This window comes from Rhipicephalus microplus, chromosome 8 (genome assembly GCF_043290135.1).
Source record: "Rhipicephalus microplus isolate Deutch F79 chromosome 8, USDA_Rmic, whole genome shotgun sequence".
Taxonomy (NCBI): Eukaryota; Metazoa; Arthropoda; class Arachnida; order Ixodida; family Ixodidae; genus Rhipicephalus; species Rhipicephalus microplus.
In genome coordinates this window covers 35,549,036-35,571,284 of record NC_134707.1, presented here as the reverse complement: position 1 = coordinate 35,571,284, position 22,249 = coordinate 35,549,036, and the positions used below count along the sequence as shown (strand labels likewise).

General features: G+C 45.1%; 1 protein-coding gene across 2 annotated transcripts; it reads right to left on the bottom strand.

Moving 5' to 3' along the window:
- Nucleotides 1-453: 453 nt before the first annotated feature.
- On the bottom strand, nucleotides 454-22,227 carry LOC119165336 (uncharacterized). 2 transcript variants are annotated; one of them, XM_075871533.1, is made up of 8 exons: nucleotides 21,496-22,227; nucleotides 13,251-13,422; nucleotides 12,402-12,637; nucleotides 10,652-10,807; nucleotides 8,622-8,925; nucleotides 7,171-7,531; nucleotides 5,911-6,259; nucleotides 454-4,129 (listed from the first exon to the last, which is right to left on the bottom strand). In XM_075871533.1, the coding sequence occupies exons 3-8, from the start codon at nucleotides 12,464-12,466 to the stop codon at nucleotides 2,257-2,259; spliced, it is 3,108 nt and encodes a 1,035-aa protein (XP_075727648.1). In that variant the 5' UTR covers nucleotides 12,467-12,637; nucleotides 13,251-13,422; nucleotides 21,496-22,227; the 3' UTR covers nucleotides 454-2,256. The 2 variants fall into 2 exon arrangements, with proteins under 2 accessions (XP_075727648.1, XP_037273413.2); XM_037417516.2 differs by lacking the exon at nucleotides 21,496-22,227 and adding an exon at nucleotides 16,470-16,723.
- Nucleotides 22,228-22,249: the final 22 nt, after the last annotated feature.

Here is a 22,249-nt window from a genome sequence, read left to right as displayed (position 1 = left end):
TGGCGGCACTCCAAGAGTGGCGGCTTCAGCGTGTTTTTGTTATCACTGGCGAGATGGCGCAAATGATCCGGAGGGCACGCCTGAAAGGTCGTCGTTTTGCGCGCATCCACAGGACGTGGCCGCTTGTGCACCCACCCTAATCCCTAATCCCACCCTAATCTTTGGGTGGGATGGTTTCCAACGTCTCGCGATTAACGTCTCGAACACGAAGGACATGTCCCTCGCTCAAATTTATCAACGACTGTAGCTCACTACATGCTGTCAGCGAGATAATTTGGTCACATTGGCGTATTCCTAAAATCTGGCTAGAGTTTGTTGGAGTTTTATGTAGACTGCCTTAGATCAAATGCGAACATAAAGATGCCTACAAAAGAATGGAGAACCTCTTATGCATGCATAAGAGGTGATTAGCATAACACAACCAACATGCGATTGTCGTAAATGTACATGCGATTGCAAAACAGTATTTCAGATTTTATTGATATATTCCACACGACGTATAGTTGGAATACAATGAGATAAAAAGCGCGAAAAATGCAAGCGCGTACACATTATATATAGATTTCAAATTTTCCCAGCATGGGAATGAACAAGTGGATCACGAGACCATCGTCGAATAAAACATGCCACACCGTTAAAAATAACCGGCGCCTAGCCGATTATTACAGCCGGCTCCCGTTGATGGGGCATGTCGCTTCATTTTCCAAACTGCCGGTGACTCATAGATCATGCGGGAAATTAAGGCAGGGAGAGGGGGAAGTATAAGAGCGGCGTTACAGATTGGTGCTGTATATCCACGTACCTGTACCAAATGCGCCACAGTATAACCACACAAGCAAACTTCGTTGAACGTCTAAATTCAACCAGCTCTAGTACAAAGAAAAGATCATAGAGCTCCGGTAGTATTAAATACGTGATGGCTTGCTTGTCTTTATCGTACCATAAACTACAATGTGAGTACAACGTGGAATATATAAATGGAAACACTACCTGGATAAGTTGCGTTTTCAATCGAGAACTCAAAGAAAATTTAGGAAAGGACCGGGCTTGAACAATCTGCAAAGCTATTCATTGCAATTCTTACAGAAAACCACATTCACTGATACTGAAAGAAATGTGGCGTAGTATACAGTGCCAAAATCAAAGCTTTCCCTTCGAGGGAGGGTACAAGTAGGTGGAATAAATTTTATTCAATAGAAAGAGCTGACGGCAAAGTCATCCAAGGTTCGCGACTTGCTCAGTTTAGGACACAGTAGGTCTGGGCTTCATGTTTAGCCTTGCTTACCAAACGTCGTTGAACGGATATCTCCAGGCCTTTCACCTGCGTCAATTTCTAAAACTACATCGAACATGATAGATGAACTTACAAAACGATGAAAATAGATGGGGACTAAAACATACCAACTCCTCTCCGCTGGCGTAACAAAGCGTATACAGTGGTTATTGAATACCAGTGCAAAGATATGACTAAAACAGTCTGACTCTAAGAACATGAGGAACAGACAGCTGATAGAGGAACCAAAATCATCTTCGAATTAAGTAAACAGGCAAAGCTGGATGTAGGCAAGCGAGCAAATCAGGGCTAGTCTGTATTTTTTGTTAACAGTAAGATATAAGAACAAAGTTGTGCAGGCCCCAGAACACGCAGTACTGACTAAAAGTGAAACTAAATGAAGCACAGTCGGGGTCAACAGGAAGGGTCGTGTACATAGGGCTCAGTGACATTGTGACATCATTTTTGAAGTGGACAGTGCCCCCGTACAAGGGACAAGGAAAAACTAACATTGCAGTCACACGATGGAATGAGCTCATGCAAGATACAGGCAGCAGGACGTCGCTGACAAAGTCCTTTGTCATGCGTAAAATAAATTGAAGTTAATGATAAATTTAATCGATGTAAGCAGCTATGTACGTGAGCTTTACGATACCTTCGAATCAAGCTCATTCAGTACTTTAAAACAAAGACTAATATCGCTTGCCGACTTGGTAAACAAAGTTATGCTCTTCATGTCTAATACTCTCATGTGAAAGTGGTTCACAGCTGCACTCTATTGCAAAGTTACGTGCACATTCACAGGGCCCAACGCTTAAAACGCCACGAAAATCTTGAGCTCATCTAATGCACATATCCTGACGTAGCAGTGATGACTTATCTATGTGGAGGGAACAAGACCGTTTGTCCTATAATATAAGATGAGCACATTAGCAACGCTGACCGCATTTTCACAGAGACTCCACATCTATAATGTCTTCAATTCATTGATGGAGCTTGCCTAGCGTGTCTTCGTAGCGTTTCTGCTGTTCGTTGTAAACCGTTCTCATCATGTGACTCACCATTGAAATTCGCATCATGTAATGATCGACATTCAAATCAAAATTCCCACCACGAAGGTCACGAACGTGCAAGTTTCTGAAAAGGCGTTCCTGAGTGGCTTCGTCCATGAGGCCAGTCCGGGCTTCGTCCCTGACATTCGAACCAGGACCCGGTGTAGTGGCCCTGCGGTGAACTTTCGCCCGATGGCCCAAAGTACTAGAAACCAAATTTTTGATCGTTTCTATAGCTCGGTCAATCACATCCGTGGAATACATGAAACGTTCGAAAACGTGTTGCTTGAAATCAGGAACATCCATGGAACGCCGGAGTCTGACGCTCTTGTCGAGTGTGAGATTTTTGTCGAAATGCTTCACGACTTTTTGTGGGTCGCCTTCAGCGGTCGCGACCAGTTTAACTGGCCATTTTTGTACTCGCTTGTTTCTGCGAATAATGGATAGCACTTCGGGAATGAATATTGGCTCACGCAACTTGCCGCACGTGAGCCTGAAATCCACGAGCCAGCGGCACTTCGCGAGAGCGTCGGGCAGGTCTTCGTAGAATGTGGTGTTGTCGTCGGCTTCCAGGTTGGTGATATGAATGTGAAGCTTACGCAGGCTTTCGTTCATGCGGCAGAAGCGGAAGAACCAGAACGGCACCGGACGCTTCAGTGACCATCCACTCATGGTGAGCGAGCGAATCGAGATACTGGAGGCAAGCCCGTGGAGCAACAGGATGGAGACGAACTCGCAGCATGAGTCCGCCAAAGTTACGTTGAGTTCAGTCAGGCTGTTGCTCGTGGCGGCGAGAAGAGAGACCCCCATAAAAGCGACGTCATATGTCCCGGGCACAGACACTTGAATTTCCAATGTCTCCAGCGTCTCTGCTACTGCGAAGAAGGGTAACAGTGCTAGAAGCTGGCTGAAGTCAAACGAGTGACTTTTGAGCATTTCTGTAGGAGAATCGCCAAACAAGAGATTCAACTTGTGGAATGTCACATCGTTGCGGACGGCAATGATAAGAAGATGTAAGTCTTCGCCGAAGTACACTTTGTTAACGCGTACTGTGGCGACGGGGCTTCTCTGGGATCTCGTCGAGCACTGACCCTGTCGAAAGGCTTGGTCGACAATCTTCCTCGTCACGTCGGCGTGACTCATTGATGGCGAAGGCAGTACTCGACCAACATCAAGAACTTCGAGGGTCCTGTTGGCGTCCAGTGCGTCCACAAGAATACCAAGGTGCTCGCAAGTAAGGTCGCCTCTGATATATAGTGCCTTAAGATACCGCTGTCGACCAATGTTGTTTTCAGTGGTCTGTATTGCCGAAGTGGGTTCTGAAGCCTCCTTAGCGCCATTTCTCTTCAGGCCTTCCGCTATGGCTTTAATGCCTCGTGTTGTGATGAACGAATTCTGCAGATTTAATACTTCCATTCGGGCTTTTTCTACAAACTTGCTTAATACGAACTTATAATAGCGTCTAGGAAGAGTCGAGTCCATGTTGATAGGTAGAGAAAGGTGCTTAAGATGAGTGTTTGCGTTGACTAGGTCACAGAGTTTCATGAGCTCCGAAGGAGTAGTAAGCTGCTGATTGATATAGACTTCGACGACTTGTTCATTTTCACCCAATCGTTCCAAGATCGGTCCCAAATCGCATGGAACATCAAAATGAGCCTGTTGCAGACTTCTACACCCGGGTCCGACCAGGAGTTGGGACAGTTGCTGGCCTCGCTCGAAGCACGATTCGGGATCGAGCACAGAGATGGAGACGCACTCGAGGAGCGGCAGACCCTTAACAGCATCAATAAGGCCTTCCAAGTTTCTGAAAATGAATTCAGTGTACCTTTCAGATGCAATGAACAAGTATTCTATATCGACGTTCTTGGACATGTAAATTCTTATCTTGCCTGTACAAAAAGCGTTATTTCCTTATCATGAGCTATTTGATTATGACAGGTTTGGTATGATGAAGTTCGTTCAGGTCCTGAAGAGCAACCATAAGTTTGACGTAGGTGACTTCCACTTTGGACAATAATGTTTAATGTCCCACCGTATTGTGGGCCTTCTGGACGGCCTGTCTTTTATTTAAAATAACTCCACTGTGAACGACTCGCCTCCACGAGTTTCTCTCCTTGCTACAGCCTGTGATAGGCACGGGACACTGACAGTTATCATCCTGAGTAACGATTAATTGATTTGTATCATGTCGTTTTCTGAACATATTGCTAATAAAGTTTCCATTCATTTCAGTTCTTCGTAATAATCTTAGAGCCACCACTCGAGCTCGGACGAGCCTGGTGCGTTGTGCATATCGATATATTGATTCAATGAAATACCTTTATTGAATATGGACAAAAAACTATTAATTGTCTGGCAGAATAATGGCCCGCGCTCAGGTCTTCCATGCCACGACGTCAAAGCCTTGCCTTTGCGTCGTTTCACGGACCTAACCTCACGGTGAAAACACGGTGAAAGCCCCCAAAACAATCGATACCGTATGGTGTTCTTTAAAGATTCTTCTTAGGGCGTTCACATGAGTTCTGAGTTATTGATAAAGTTGCCACGTTAACAGCCAATGCTTTCTAAACCACAGTAAAGCACCTTGTTTTACCTCTCTGTGATTGTATCGCGCGTTTGATATACGAAAGTCTCCCCGCAACGCTTTTCAATGACTTCATTATTGCTGTATATTTCACTTTTGAATAGATTGCCCGGAACATTTTTGTAACTTGCCTAATACGAGTGCAATTAAAAGGCTGTTTCACGCGCTTTATCTAAGTGATTTCTTTCTCATTTCGTACCTGCGAGTTCGCTGAAAGCGACGTAAGGAGGGATGACAAGGAGAAAAGAAGTTACATCCGTTCGCTAGTTCACGCCATGACCTTGAGCACTTTCTTGGGTCTTTTATTGGAACGAGCGGCTTACTTCCGGTGTGATCAAGACCCTGATGGTGTAACTGTATACTTGTAATTCTGTATGGCGCGTAATTCTACCAATATAGAGCTCATGTGCACGCACGTCACAGCATAGCGCGGTGGTCGGAGTGACTGCCCATACCAAAAGTAAGTCAATTGGCGAGGTATGTGTGCTTATGACGTGGTAATATTGGCTTACGACATACGTTTACAGAGGAGAGTGTGATTCATTTCTCACATTGAAATGGTGAATTCCATACCGTAGGCGCCACGCTAACACTTGATTCACGTTTTCTCTAGGTCCTCTAGTACCGGTAGCACTTTTCGACCATATTAAAAAAAAAAACGTCGCGGTGCCACATTACCAATGCACTTTAGTCGTAAGTAACCAAGGGGGACGCCACAATGAAACAGACCCTCTGAACGCAGTAAGTACAATCCCATACTCAAAATACACTGCAACCTGCCCCGAACTACTCGTTACGTTGTTACGGCACACGTCTGCTGACTGAATGGTTCTGAATCGGATCTCTGCAGCGGCCGCCTTTCGACGGAGACAAAGTGAATCTAGATTTAGCTGCACGTCAAAAAACACCAGATAGTCGAAATTGTCGCGACCCTCCACTACGGTGTCCCTCGTAGTCATGGGTTCGGCACGTAAAGCTCTACAACTTACTGCTGTTATTACCTGTCGGCGATATGGCACAGCTTTAGCGTGAGCTTCCTCAGGAACACGTTGCTTGCGACTAGCGCGGCGAGGCGGCAATCGTCGTCTGGGTGCGTCAGGTACAGTCCGAACAGCGACAGTTCGGTGAGCTGAGTCACGTGACCGAGAAACAGAAAGAGGTGGCGCCCTCTAAGCAGGGTTTTCCCACTGACTCCCAGTTCGAGAATCTTGTAGTCTTTGTGGAGGCGATATCCCCGACAGAACTCGCCAGGAGACTGCGCCACCTCGGTGAGGTCCAGACGCACTCGTAGAATGCACCGGTGCGCTCGCAGAAGCCACGTGATAAGACATTCTCGTTCGTAGAGGAACTCTGCAATAGGACACGTGTTCAGAGCTGTAGAGGCATTTCGATTTCGTGATGAGAACAGTGTCGCGACACTGTTGTCGTACCGGAAAAAAATTTAAATATTCAGACTTCTATTTTCATATTACATGTACGTAACTATGATCAAGCATAGATATATGACACAGATCTGCCAGTAAGGATGGATTGTCGGTGGAGTCAACATTTTCGCAAGTGACCTGGTCTTCTCCATGGGTGGAAATTCGGAGGCGCAGCTTTGAAGAATAGAAGGCCATTTGTCTAAACATTGTATCCACGACACTACACGCTCGAGACTTTTTGACCTTTTCACACCTATGACATATGGCTGGTTCAAACATATCTCGCAGCTTTGGTTTAGATCACTGCAGGTTGTGCTTTTGTACCCTCTACGACATCTTACCATAAAACAGGGTATTCAAAATAGAGCTTGTTTGTGCTCCGAGATATGTCACTGCAAAGTTTAATCCTAGTTTGCGTCATTACGCATTCAAGGCCGTGAAGATTGTTGCATTGTTCAACCCCGATGTGACGCGCAGTCATTTTTCGGTACCACCAGTGGGTAGTAGAATAGTAACCGCTGTCATCGTTGCCTATGCCTTCAACGCATTGTCAGATTGAACGATGCACGCAACCGTCGCGGCACATCGTGGAAAAGCATTTCGCAAGTGTTGAGAGAGGAAGCATGCGGCAAATCCTTGTAACTACGTTCGTACTTCACGGATCCTAAAATGATTTTTACTTGATCCGCGAGGCAGTTTACTTCTTTGGTGAAGCCATTCGATAATTACTCGAGAACGCGTTCCAGGGCTCATCTAAAGCCGAGTCTCTGTGAACATCCAAAGTTCGTGTAACTGCCCGGGACTACATCTCGGAACACTATACTGTACAGCACTTACGCTCGGGCTCTATGCCCATTTCACGCGCTCTGTCACGGATTGCCTCTGCATTGGCTCTCTTGAGAAAATCTCTGTCGACGTGATGCATCGAAAAAGATCCAGGATGAATAACCGCCATCTCGATGTCGTATAAAAGTACAAATCTGGCTAACGTGTCCTCGAAGGACAGGAGCCAGCAGGGCTGTCGCTCGCTGTGAGAACACCACGAGTCCAGCTCCGCCGCAGGCTTTTCGTGGATAGCTCGACGAACGTCCAGTACGAGACGCTCGAAGCTTCGCCAATGTGGAAAGACGGACGGGGCCTTCTCGTGCAGAAACTCTGAGAACCCGGTCAGGTAGTGCGAGACGGAGGTCCCCGGTGCCTGCACATGGGAGAAGGTTTGTACCGGTTTGATTGCAAGGCCATTGTTGGTTGATGTCGCATGTATCTAACTCGGCCTGATGAGATGGGCATCAAGTAAAGGGCTTGCTGCTTCGTCAGGTGTTACATAAAAGAGCAAATGAACAATGAAAAAAGAAAACTATAGAACTTTTCCCAGAAGGATAACTGGGTGCTGCCCTAGATCTCTCCGGGCTGTTGTGGTGAACATGCATAAACCTCCAGAAATTCACTGCCGAGGCTGTGATGTCAGTTTTTGTGCTCCCGCGCAATAACCGAGAAAGGAGAGGATCCTCCTCTTCATTAATTAGGTCTATGGACTTCCGAGACCCTTCTATTAGAAATTTGCCCAATATTTTGGGCATAGGGATCCAGCGTGCCACAGCTTTGAAAGCGCTTCCCTGCTCCTAGAAAACATGTTATTGGCTGCTTGTAAAACCCGTGCAGCCATCTAGTGAATATGGTCGAAGTCGGTGCATCTCCCGCCTCTCGGGAGCTCTCAAAATGGCGAGATTGAGCATGAATGGCTTTTATAAATATTCATTCTTGGATGTCCTAAAGCGTATTTGAGCATTGATTTACGCTCTTAAGAAGTTGAAGCACACAGACCAGTTCATGTATGAGCAAAACATGTGGTAGTGTTTTGCATACGTTCTGAAATTGGCAACGTCCAAGATATTGGACATTGGGTCGCAATGAATTCAAGTATACTACAGTTTGTTCGGGCGCTCGTGTGGCGCTATACCGAGAGTGATATGTTTTTCGCTGTAGTTTTCGTATTACAATTGAGTTTCATGTATTTTATTTTGTAGGTAATAGGCCACGTGTGAGGGGTGCTAGTAATTCTACGACTGAGAAAAATTTACGGACTCTGAATCTTTGCCTTTGCGAGTTGAACGCAATACTGAACGCGATTGCGATATCTGGTCCCCAGTTCATTCTCTTTAATGAGTAGCCTGTATTTGAAGTACGTACTAGGAACAGAATATCGCTATCACGGTGAAGCCTTAAAGGCGATAAGGGTCCCGAAATTTCGCCACAACTTTATTTTACGTATATATAGGTGCACTTACTGGTGGCGATTGCTTGCCAGCCTTCGCGATACGCAGTGTGTCCGCAGTGCTCGTTGCGACTACAGAGCTCCGAGGCTTGGTACTTGTATCGTGACGCTGCGACTGAGCTCTTAGAGGCCTCCTGGACACCAGTTGTGGCCGCTTGAACACCTCGTCGAACAGTGTAGAAGTTCCAGGATTTTCTTCCACCGGGCTGTCGGGCTTGGAGCGTGATCGGGGTGGTCCGCGAGTCCGGGCAGGCACGGATGGTGCAGACTCAGAAAGTGCCCTCTTTTTGTGCTGGGCATCACCCCAACGCTGTTCTCTGTGAAGAAACGAAAGAAATGAACGAGTAGCGTTACGTTTGCGCATCGCTCAAGCTGCTGACGGCCCACCTCGTGCAGTTCTGTATTTGCGGCGACGAAAGAACTTGAGGCGTCCCTGATCTTTAGCTTCGGTGTCTGAACAAGGTGTGGTTTCGAGCGAGTTGGTACTACATGATCAGCTAGCTGGTACATGACGATCAATATATTTGCAATAATTCTGTTACACACTTCCCGCCTTCCATGAAGGCCTTAGGCAGGATCGGGAGGCATAAACACATAACGCAGCAACACAACACAAGCTCAAAAAAAAGCCGCCCCGATCTTCTCACAGGCGGACCTCGAGTAAATGTGTCGCAGAGTGGGGGTGGGGTGGGGTATCACGTGAATATTGCATAATTGGGTATAATTTGGGAACGCCTAATTGTGTTTGCGTCTTTGCTACTCTTATTTATTGAATGATGGAGAAGCGTTGCTTTCAACGAGTGGTGGGACGCTGATGTTAGGTTCTGTCCCGCTACTAATTGAAAGTACTGTTTCTTCCATCACATCTACTTGAGTGAAGCAAAGCGTCAAGTCAAGAGAAAGCCATGTAAAGACGTCCTTGACTGAATTCCGAACGCGCGCTCCGCCGCTTATATACACACTAACCACGTTCGAGGGAGAGAGAATTACGGGGAGAGGTCCACACCCTCACTGCGCATGCTCGGCTTGCTGAACGCATGGTGGTGTCTTATCCTTTGATGGCTCCTGAAGCGACAGTCTTGCGGGTGTCTTCGCGGGCCCGCACGAGACGCGAGCATGCACAGTGGGGTTGTGGACGGCTACGCCGAAGCGCGACATCGTGCGACTAAGAAATGCTCTGCTTACAAGGGGAATAAAAAAAAGAGATAAGTACTTGAAGTAATATACAGCGAAACGATGACATTGGTAAAATTGGCAAAAAAAAAAAACAAATTGAAACAAACCCTGTGGTAGTAGTTTGGAAGTTTGCGGCTGTCTGTGTCTGTTTGGTGCGCTGTTGAAGAAAGTTTGCGAAAGAACCAGCTGACATTAAGCTTCAAGGTCTGGTAACAAACCTAACAAAGCCAATAGGGCTTTTGCCCCCTTGTATTTCTTAGGTTTACATCGTGTTTCGATAGAAGAGCTTGTGTAGCGGCTTGTCGGTATATAATGAATGAAAGAGGCACAGCTGTAACTTTCTCAAAGACGTCTGAGAAAAGCAACAGAAAGTAGATAGCTTTGGTTCAATTAATCGAGCGAAAAAAAAAAGACATTGGCAGAGACAAAACAAGAGGGCACTATAGGCGCACCGAACGTGGGAAAACATGAATACTAGGAATGGTAAAAACGCGATCACCCTTTTCTTTACATGCAAAATTAGAATTGAAGACGAAACATGTGCAAGATAAAACATGTGTGAGGAGAATGTAGGTATATACTTGAAAAATCCTTGAGCGTTCATTGAAGCCGAATGCGTTCGAGTTCTTCAACACAGCGACACCGTTGGAGACAACTGCTTTTAGGGAACTTTGCTCCAGCGACACTTCCTGTTCAAGGATACCCAATCTATTCCCGGTCCCCGGGGAATTTATGGTAAAATAAATAAACAAGAACAAGCACTGTAACGTAGCATTATTAAGAACAAGTACACAAAAACGTAGTCGCGCAACATCACTAAGGCAGTGTTTAACACGTTCACAAGCAAAACCATCGCTTTCCATTTACCTGTAAGCTTGAACGGCGGGATTATCTATCTGTTCACTTGGATCCGCAGTCCCGCCGTTTAACCGAGCGCCAATCTCGTCCAGAATTCGCTGCGCAGCTCGCCATCGAGAACGCAAATGGTGAAGGCGCTCTTTCAGTCGGGTTTGTTCACCAGAACTGCAAAGCAGTAATCATTGAGGATATATAGTCTGTTACGGCAGAAACAAAGGACACTGAATCCAAATCTGAAGAATTTACGAGAACACTGGAAATGAATGCTCAGTGTGCAAGTATACATCAAAAAGAAGACGTTTTTGACGTTTTTTGAGCATATACAGCAAGTCACTTGTCCAACGCAAGATAGGAGCTCGTGAATCTCAGATTTGACAGCCAGCCGGCCATCGTCTCTTGAAGCGCGCTTGCCGCGACACAGCTGCACAGTATGCATCTACGTTGTCGTCCCTCGTCACCTGCAGCGGTGAATTCACTAAGTTTTCGAGCCTCCCGTGCTAAGCGAAGAAGAAGAGTGGGAGACCGAGGAAGTGCTTTGTGTTTTCTTATGCGGTCGACATTTAACCACTGCGCAGTTCGTTCTTTTGCGCGTCGAGGCACCGCTTCATATCACTGTTCACATGGCAGCTGCTTTTATACCCACGTTTTCACGAGCAACTTACAGGTTGAGTTAATCAAAATCGGCTGACCTCGTCACAGTTGGTGTGTGCGCATTTGTGGATTTATGCGCAAAGATTACCTGTGTGTTAAGCACTGGCAGAAAACAGGCATATATATTGTGCCTTTGCACGAAACAGTGAAATATTCTCGGTAAACGAACCTCTGTTCTAAGTAATAAGCATTCCTACAGCTAAAATGTGACCACATCCCTGCTCATACGTGCCCACAACGTGCACCTTAGCAGAAAGTTTTGGTTTACTTTGTTTCGTTTATCTCTGTAGCACGTGCTGCTGCTACAAGCGTGAACGCTTTCCTGGTCTGCACGTGTTTGATAGTGCAAATGGGTGCGCATAGCTTTCTACACAACACTCATCTGAAGCTTGTGTTTACATTCAAGACCCGACGCCGCAACATGATCAGAAGCCGTACTGAGTTTGGAGACATGGACTAACTTCGACTACATTGGCTGTTATGACGTTCAATATACAAATCGCGATACGATTATCCCTCAGGACTCAAAGCAATGTCAACCATTCCACAAAAAGCTCCACTAAAAAGAGTTACTGATTTAATTATTTCTTGCTGGAACACATCAGCGTTACGGGGGTATTACGATGGCAAGTTAAGTGTAGCGTGAACACAAGCTCCCACTCACCACAAAAAGATTTCGTGCAAAAAAAAAAAAAGTTTTCAGCGCAGTTGATAATTTGCACGTACCCGTTGATGTGTCCTCCTAATAAAGTATAGGAGGTGTTACGTGCCGAAATCAGGTTTTGTTTGTGGGAGACACCGTACTAGAGGGCGCCGGAAATTTCGACCATTTCGTGTTCTTTAACGTGCATGGGCATTGTACAGTACACAGGCCTCTCTCATTTCGCCACCACCGAAGTGCGACCGGTGTTCACGTGTCGTCTTTCTTTCTATTATTATTTGGGTCACCGTGAAGCACAAACTTCTGTCAGTTGGATTCAAATATGTGACTGCAAAACTGAAGAGTCGCTGTCACTCTAAAGACAAGTAATCGCCTTTAAATGAACGTTTTAAAATTGCGTCTACTCTAATTACAAGTATGAAAGATTGCTTTATTAAAGCGAAATACCTTTTTCTCGAAGGGGCAACCTGCTCATCTGAATGGGGTCTTGTGCAGTCTTCTTGCGGAGTCATTTGCCCATTCGCTGATGTCTTGTGCGAACGTGTCCCCGATGCATTAGCGCCATTTTTGCGGGGAAAATGTTCTTCCGAACCGTCGTTTCCGTTCTCCGTAGCCAGGCGACTGACTGACGACAACGGGCTTCAACTCTGAGCCGGACGCCACAGTCGATTCCTCTCGTACCGCTGAAGGTTGGGTGAATGAAATTACTGACTCAGTGAAAAAAATACAAAAATTGACAGCGTAAACGAGGGTGCCAACCCAAACGCACAACATGCAGATGAACGACACTGCATTTAAAGCAAACTTATTAAAAAAGAAATTATTTAATCATTTATTTCAAGGTCCGCTCAATTCACGTGAAAGTCGAGTAACACATTAACTTCAACCCTTGATCTACTGAAACTGGCAGGAGTACGTTCGATGACGTTCTTACCATTAGTGACACTGTCACTTTACCGAGAAATAAGCCCTAAATAATACTCTCGGTTAATATTAACTATGCTTTACACGGCAACCGTTTACAAGGCAACATTGTTGATAACCTTCCAAAGGCTTCCATGTTGTCTAAGCTTTGGGATCGATTCCTCGTGTCGTTTCTCACACTTGGAGCAATTCCTTTCCTCTTAGAGCTGCGACAGTGAACGTAGCCTTGTCAATGAGCGATAGAAAAATAATTGGCTCTTCTGAATGCAGATGTTATAGTTTACCACTGAACTAGCGATAATGCTTAAGGTGCTGTGAGAATACTGGTAGTCAAACCACAGTCGTATCATTGTCAGTCATAAGATAGCTTACCCCGAGTATTTGCATTGTTGTCATCCTTATCAGGACTCTTGCTAACTGTCGATGGGTTAGGGTTTCTCCTCGTAGACCGTGAGCTGTGAGGCCGGACCTCTCTGCTTTCGGACTGTGATTCAGTGGTCAACCACTCGAGAGGCTGATGTGCATACTCTCGTGGTAATTGTTCCTGAAACAGGGTCGAGTATTTCACTAAGGCAGTTCATTTCACCGGCTGTGAACATAGATTGCTAGCCATTTGGTACTTGCGTCTTTTGTGTTAGCTTATGGTCAGTTGTACTCAATGTGTTGCCATTTGGTGCTTATGTCTTTTGTGTTAACCTATGGTCCTTTGTACCGAATGTGCTAAGTAAAAAACGACGAAACAAAAAGCAGTTGTCAACACTGCAGTGGAGGCTTCCAAACCAGCTGCACCCTGTTCGTACAGACGACGTCCTCAAGAGCGTTGTCTCCCGAGATGTCACTAAGGGAACATGATTGATCGCTTTCCAATACCACGGGATTTCTGAGTGTGGTTGTGAACCCACATTTAATGATGCGACAGTTTATCGAAGGAAGTAGGTATACGGGCCGCAAAATAACAGAAGCCTTTCACATAAGAAGCAAGATAGTTGGATGCACTAACTGTCCTTCTATCAGGCTGTTTAACCACGAATTCACGAATATGCTTCCGCCAGCTGCAGGTAACTATAGCACTGCATTGGTTGATTGAACTCCTTGATTGGTGTTATTTTGGTTACGCTCTCACATGTCCTCCTTGGTGCTGCCATACAAATTAAGTTAATGCGTTTTTAACTTGAAAGCGTTAAAAAGCTGCTTTGGAAGAAAATTCCGGCGTCGGCGTGGGCATTGTTGGTTGTGAATGAGAAATCATCTTCTCCATGACCGAAAACTTGAGACGCCAATAAAATAAATTCTAATAGTTAATGGACCTGACTCAGGATTGAGCGCAGGTCGTTTGCGTGACAAGCAGGTGTTGCACTACGCAGCCACGAGCCTGGTTAGAAAACACTTCATTTGCTTAGAAATTCACTGAAAACTTTTGCTTTACAAGCACACGGGCTGTGCACAGGTTTCACAACACATGAAATATCGCAGTAATACTCTGTAACAAGCGCGCGTACATCGCCGTCGGGTGTCAGAGCATGTGATTATCTAATGGCTTTGTGGTTTAAGGGGACACTGAAGACAAATAACATTATACGTGAGAGGGAATGCTCAATGTATGACAACGTGCAAAACGACAATATTATCAACAACAGTACCCTACTTGCCCAGAATTAAAGGGAAAGACAAGAGCACATGCACCGTGGTACGAGATTCTCAAAATGATCCTGGTGACGTCAGACAAACCGCCTAGAATTAGTAACTAGTAATTAATCTAGCTGCACTAAATGAAAAAGAAACTTCCGCGCATAAAGAGACGCAATAAAATGCTGCTTGTTCGTCCCTGTTTGATTCATTAACAAAAGAACCACTGGACGTTACTAGAGGAATGGCTCGAGTGGTTCGAAATTTTCAGGTGCTTAACCTGGAAAGATCGTGCCATCTAGCGGGACCCCGTCGTACCAGTCACACCTGCAATTTCGAAGGTCATGGCTAAAGATCATTCAATGGGCGTTGTTTCTGCTGTGGCTCCAGCTACTTTCCCTCAGCAACTACCATAGTGTCGGCGACCACGCATTAAGAGTGGGACAGTTGTGGACGGCAACAGTGACGTCAGACGTTCCGTTCAGGCGAGTAACTTGAAGTGCGCTGGCCCTATGCGGACTAATAAAACGAAATTTCGCTTGAAAACAAGCCCTTTCTTGGCACAATCGTAACGCTAAGAGGTTTATGGAGCGCTATTTCAACAATCGACATCGACCTGATAGTTGCCTTTAGTGTCCCTTTAAAGCAATCCACCCATTTCAAAAGGCACATACGTTACCGCACATAATTCCTTAAGACCACATAGTGTGTGTATGACAAGTTCGGAAGCATTTCACGCACGTAATTGTCCGCGGTTTAAAGTATGCTACTGAATGCCATCATATGCGAAGAAAGCTTCACTGATACATGCCCCTTTCAAATTTATTAATTACATTGTAGTAATGCACAACTTAAACTTCTCGAGTATTATCATACAAACGGTGTGCAATGAGTGGTAAGTACGCACTAAAGACACAATATCACTATCACGTTCAACTGTTAAAGGAACACTATAATGTCAAATAGTTTACGACAGAATGAAAGCTCAATGTAGGGCAACATCTAAAACGGCAATATTATTAACAGTGCCCCACTTACCGAGAAATCAAAGTGAATGCACAAGAACACAAGCGCCGCAGTAGGACATTTTCAAAATGATCCCGATGACATCAGAAAGACCGCCTACAATTAATTACTAATAATCGATCTAGCTGCACTAAATAACCTCTCGTACATCAAGAGACGCAATAAAATGCTACTTGTTCGTTCCTGCTTGATTCACGGAAAAATGAACTGCCGGACGTTATTATGGGGAAAGGCGTGAGTAGCGGGGTGCAATTGAAACAAAAAAAAAAGCATACATTCTCGAAGTTAATGGCGGGAAGTTGATCAATGACCGTTGTTGCTGCTGTGGCTCCCGCTGCTTTCGACTGCTGCTTCTAGCGCAGTAGAGCTGGGCAACGTTGTGCACGGCAACAGTGACGTGAACCGGTCCGGTCGGTCGGCTTCTTGAGGCGGGCGATTCGAAGTGCGCTAAGCCGATGCGGACCACTAAAACGTAATTTTTCTTCAAAATAGGCCCTTCCTTGGCAAAAAAGTGCTAAGGAAGTACGAGGTTTCTGGACCGCTATTTCAACAATAAACGTCGACTCAATAGTTGTCTTTAGAGTGTCTTTAAACACGAAGCTTAAGGGTAGCCCAGTTCTTTAAAAGCTGGCAAGCTCAATGAAAGAGCTTGCCTGTTTTCCCAACAGGAGGGCTGACTTCAATTATACCTTCCTCGGGCCAGTGGTGTTGATTATTTCATATTTTTACCCATTTTTGTGCGCATTACACACAACGTCAACATGCGAATGTTTCGGCGAAACGAGTTGTTAAACGGTATTTTCTTTATGGCACAACTACAAATCACGGCGGTTGCGGATTCGCAGCTGTAGCGTACGGAAGCCACGCAGAAAACAGTTACGCCTCCCACTCTTCAGAAATTCTAAATCACGTTGTGGACGTCTGGGACACAGCACTCACCTTCACGGTTGCCACGGTATTAGTAATCTCGGACAAAGTCGCCTGCATCATCTCCTGGATGCCTCCGCCGGTAAAAAGCACTCGCCCGTCGCTTCCTCGTTTCGGGTTCTTAGGTGGGGATTCACTGATTGATTCATACCGCTGGCGGGTTCTCTTCAGTCTCCAGAGGTTTTCAGCCTTGTCCATTCCTCGGTATTACGCTTCGCAACCCCGAGCCCGACAAAGTTGCGTGTGTACTCGATTATAAACGTGCAAAAAATGGGAGCTTCGTCCGCAACTATCGCCGTTCATATGCGGATATAGTCTGCGTAAATGCTCCAACCAATCGCTTTCGTTCGTTTTCGTGACGTCAAGCACTTCGGCATGAAAAAGATAGGCGATCGAACTTCGCCACGGGCACATGTGTAGATCGCTGTTTACTGATATAAAACTTCAACGTCCCACGAAATTTTAACACAGATTGTGACAGCAGCATCGGCACAAAGATATATTGTGTCATGCAACGGCAAGAACACCTAATTGATGGGTCCAGTATTTCGAACGGCTTGCACGCGCTTCACCTAAAACAGATTGTCACGTTTTAAAGGTAATCTTAAACGAGGAACCGGGCAGGGTGATCGTCTGCAAAACTTTTCGGGTTTCACGTGCCGAAACTCTGATATAATTACTAAGCAAGCTGTAGTGAAGCGCCCCGTAACTTTTTGGCATTGATGTTGAACATACGCACACATTGTGAAGTACACGGGCTGCTAGCATTTCACCGGCACAGAAATGCGACCATCGCGGCCGGAATCAAACACGCATTCACTATGGTGTTATAGTGGTTATGTTATACCCTACTGCTGAGCCGAAAGTCATGGTACGAAATCCCAGCAGCAGCCGCCTATACATTTTCCACAGAGGCTCAAACGCTGGAAGCTCGTCCACGTAGATTGAGGTGCAGGTAAAGAACTCCAGCTGGTCCGATTTCTGGAGTTCGCCGCTACAGCACTCCTCAAAACCACATCGTTGTTTTGGAATGTTTATCCCCCCCCCCCCAATATTACTACATCATATGAAAACATCGAGAAACAGGGTGTAATAATTTCCCACGACAGTAATCTTATCTGTTTTGCGTTATTTGATATATTGCCACACGCCAAGCCCATTCTGGCACTGAGTGTCATGCGCGTTATCAGCGTGAGATAACATTTATTATTTATTATTTATTTATTTATTTACAGAATACTGCAGGCTCTCTTCAGAGCCCATGCAGGAGTGGAAAAAAAAAAGAAAAAAATCACAAGCAATCAGCAGTCAAGGCACACAAAATTAATAAATGTACGCATGACAATTAATATTCAACAGCAATTTTCACCACATAAATTAGTAACAATTCGTGACCAAATTAAGTATATTTACACAAAACTATACACACCAATACATATTCGCAATAACATATGGCGCAGCGATAGGAGCATTATGGGGCTTAACGTTATGAAGTGATAAAATCAAAGTGTTCAATGTTCTGTAACGACTCAAACGGCAGGGCGTTCCAGTCTACAATGGTCCTGGGAAAAAAAGAGAACTTAAATGTATTGGTACGTGTCTGGAATGGTGTTATTGACGCAGCATGGCGATTTCTAGTTTCTCGTGACGTCAGTGGTTGTATAAACGTAGAGGCATCTAGTGCGAAATGTTTGTGTTTTAACTGAAAAAGAAATTTTAATCTCAGAATTTTGCGACGAAGTTGAAGTTCTTGTATATTATTTTCTTTCATGATAGCTGTAGGGGAGTCTGTCATGCGGTACTTAGAAAATATAAACCTGATGCATTTACGTTGAATCATTTCTATGGCATGGATGTTTTTCCTAGTGTATGGGTCCCAAATGACGCACGCATACTCGAGAGAAGGTCTAATGATGGTATTATAGGCTAACAGCTTCACTGATGACGGGGCAAAACGAAGTTTGTACTTGAGAAAGCATAGCTTACGGAAGGCGGATGCGCAAATGTTCGATACATGCATATTCCAACTTAGATTTTTGGTTATCGTTACGCCAAGGTACTTATACACACTGACCTCCCTGAGTACGTGAGTTTGTAGCGCATATGGAAAAGAAAAGAAGTTTTTCTTTCTAGTGATGTTCATGTACACTGTTTTGTCTGAGTTTAGCTTCATATCCCATTGCTTACACCACTGGTAAACGTTATCAAGGCAGGTATTTAAAAGCTGTTGATCATTCATGGTAACAATTTCCTTGTACAGCACGCAATCATCGGCAAATAGCTTTATTCCGACATATTCAGGGACAACTTCAACAATATCATTTATATAGATTAAAAAAAGTAGGGGCCCTAAAACACTTCCCTGAGGAACTCCTGATGTAACCTGAAGTTTAGATGAGCAGTGACCATTTATATCAACAAATTGTGTTCGATTTGACAAGTACGCGGATACCCAATTTACAATAAACTCTGGAAGGCCAATATTTTTAAGTTTGAAAATCAATTTATTGTGGGGAACTAGATCAAAAGCCTTCCTAAAGTCTAAGAAAATAACATCAATTTGCCCGGATTTATCAAGAATAGATGCGAAAGTATGTATGACTGTGACCAGTTGAGTAACAGTGGACAAACCTTTTCTGAACCCATGTTGAAATGGGGTTAATATATTGTTCTCATTAAGAAAATTAGTGATGTAGTTAGCTATGACGTGCTCGAGAAGCTTACAACAAGAACAGGTAATAGATATAGGGCGATAATTTGTAATCAATAATTTATCTCCTGATTTGAGTATTGGTACAATTCGCGCTATTTTCCAATCTATCGGAACAGAAGAAGAAGACAGGGAGGCGCGGAAAATGATCACAAGGAATTTAGCAACCATCTCAGCGTATCGACGCAGAAATGCGTTGTGAATGTTATCGGGACCAGGCGAAGCTTTAGTCTTTAAATTCAGAAGCATAGATACAACTCCAGATAAGGACACGATGTCTGCGTCGAGATAAGGAGAGGTAGCAGAAGCCCGTGCGCTGTCGCAATCTTTTTGGAAAACGCTTTGAAAGTACTCATTGAAATGTGTCGCTATGCTTGTTTCATCTACAACGATTGTATCATTGTGAATTATTTGAAGAGTACCTTCTTTCTTGCGAGATAATTGCGACCAGAATTTATCAGGAGCCGTCCGTATGAAGTCTGGAAGAGTGTGTTGAAAATAAAATTGCTTAGCACATCGGATAGACTGGTTTAAAAGTGTCTGGTTTGTGTGAATAGTTGTCTGAGATGCGCGGTGACGTCGTAATCGTTTTAGTTTCCTTTTTTGATGCAAGATGTCACGGGTGATCCACGGATTTTTTTTCGCGATCCTTTTCATTTTATTTGGCACAAAATGATCTATGCAGTATAGACATAACCTTTTAAATGTCTCCCATAGCTCAGAAACATCAGACCCACCAAAATTGCTCAAGTTTATGTCAAGAAAGTCTAAGACGCTTTCATCCGCTGCATGAAGGTAATCTTTGACTGCGACAGTTTTAGAAGGAGCACTTTTCTTTGTCAAGAAGTGGCATACGCACTTCACCATATAGTGGTCTGAAAGACCAGGTTCAATTGTCACAGAAAAGTCGGTCATGCATCGGCTCAAAAAAACAAGATCTAATATAGAAGAGGAACTACCCTGAACACGAGTAGGTTGTCTAACCACCTGTTCCAAATTACAGCACATCAATAAGTCCAGTACACTGTGAACATGAGCACTGGGTTCATTAGAAGCAAACGGGTTCTCCCAATTTACACCAGGAAGGTTGAAGTCACCAGCAATAATTATTTTTTGTTGTCTAAAACCCAAGACGTGATCACATAAATCCTGCAAAAACTCCGGTGGAGCATCGGGACGGCGATAAATGGCTACTAGTACTAAGGAAAAGCCCCAGCATGACAATTTCAAGGTAATAGTTTCATGGTTATTGATTTGTTTTGAAAGTGCTGCTGAAATGTTTTGTTTAATCAGGACGGCAACGCCACCTCCTTTTGAACTTCTATCTCGACGAAATACTCGGTACGAAGGCGGAAATATACTGTTGTCGTGAACTTCACTTCGGAGCCAAGTTTCAGTGATCACAACAACATGAGGGCTGTATCCCAAGATCAAAGCTTCAAGAATATCACTTTTGTTCACAATGCTACGCGCATTGATATTTAAGAGGCGCAGTTCCTCAAGGCGAGAAGGTATCTGTCAATCCCTGGAGGAAACTTTTCGCCGAGTAACCAGTTCAACCCTCGAATGTGTGACATCATCCCATACGTAAAGTTCGTTATCTATTCGCAGTTTATCATGCAGAAGAATCACTTTCTTGCCCTGTTTTTTTTCCTCTTTTGCACTTTGCCATAAAAGCTTGCGTTTCCTTAGAGTATCCACCGAATAGTCATTCTGAATGTAAATTTTTGTTCCCTTTAACTTTCGTGCATTTTTAAGAACATCCTGCTTTTCGTTATAATTTTGAAAGGATACAATTACTGGCCTCATTTTACCCGGCTTTCCAATGCGGTGGATTCTTACAACAGAGCTGCATCTTACGTTTAGCTTGTCCCAAAAAAGGTTTTCAATCACCTCAGCGCGAAGAGTTGTCTCAGTTTCAGTGCTGCCCTCCTGAATGCCAAACAAAACCAGGTTTGAACGCCTGCTCCTATCATCAATGTCAGCTACTTTCGCTTGTAGCGATTTGACCGCCTGTTCTAGGCCGTCTATTCGATCGATATGCATTCCAAATTCGAGAAAACGCTTGTTAAGGTCTGAAATCATTTTTTCCATGTTGGACTGCTGATCCCTCAAAGTAGCCATCTCTGTGACCAACTTATTTTGGCCTTCCAGCAGTTTAGTCAATAAGGCTTCAGTGCTCGGCCCAGGGTTCAACTCAACATCCCCACATAACAAAAGTTTGCATGCACAAAAAACATTGCATAAAATTTCAAGACACTGGCGTGGGCATGGCAGGACCAGGAGGCCACGATAGTCACTTTTGATAGAGCTATAATAAACACTAACCTGCATAACGCAGAGGAACGGCCTATTAGGCAGCATGGCGAGGCCTGGTCCGCCACACCCACTGAAGTTGAAGCGATGCGGCATGGCTCTTATAAAGGCGTCTGAAGGAGTCACGTGGTATGGCGGGTTGATAACGTGAGGCCAGAAGCACTGACGATGCGGTGCAGAGCGTAATGTAGGATCCGCGCGTGCATCGAGTTGAGTCCCGTCCGGCTGAATCCCGACCGACTGAAGAGCGGCCAACTGCGCCAGTAGAACTGTTGGATCCGCGCGTGCATCAAATTGAGTCCCGTCCGGCTGAATCCCGACCGACTGAAGAGCGGCCAATTGCGCCAGCAGGACCTGCATAACGCAGAGGAACGGCCTATTAGGCAGCATGGCGAGGCCTGGTCCGCCACACCCACTGAAGTTGAAGCGATGCGGCATGGCTCTTATAAAGGCGTCTGAAGGAGTCACGTGGTATGGCGGGTTGATAACGTGAGGCCAGAAGCACTGACGATGCGGTGCAGAGCGTAATGTAGGATCCGCGCGTGCATCGATTTGAGTCCCGTCCGGCTGAATCCCGACCGACTGAAGAGCGGCCAACTGCGCCAGTAGAACTGTTGGATCCGCGCGTGCATCAAATTGAGTCCCGTCCGGCTGAATCCCGACCGACTGAAGAGCGGCCAATTGCGCCAGCAGGACCTGCATAACGCAGAGGAACGGCCTATTAGGCAGCATGGCGAGGCCTGGTCCGCCACACCCACTCATGACA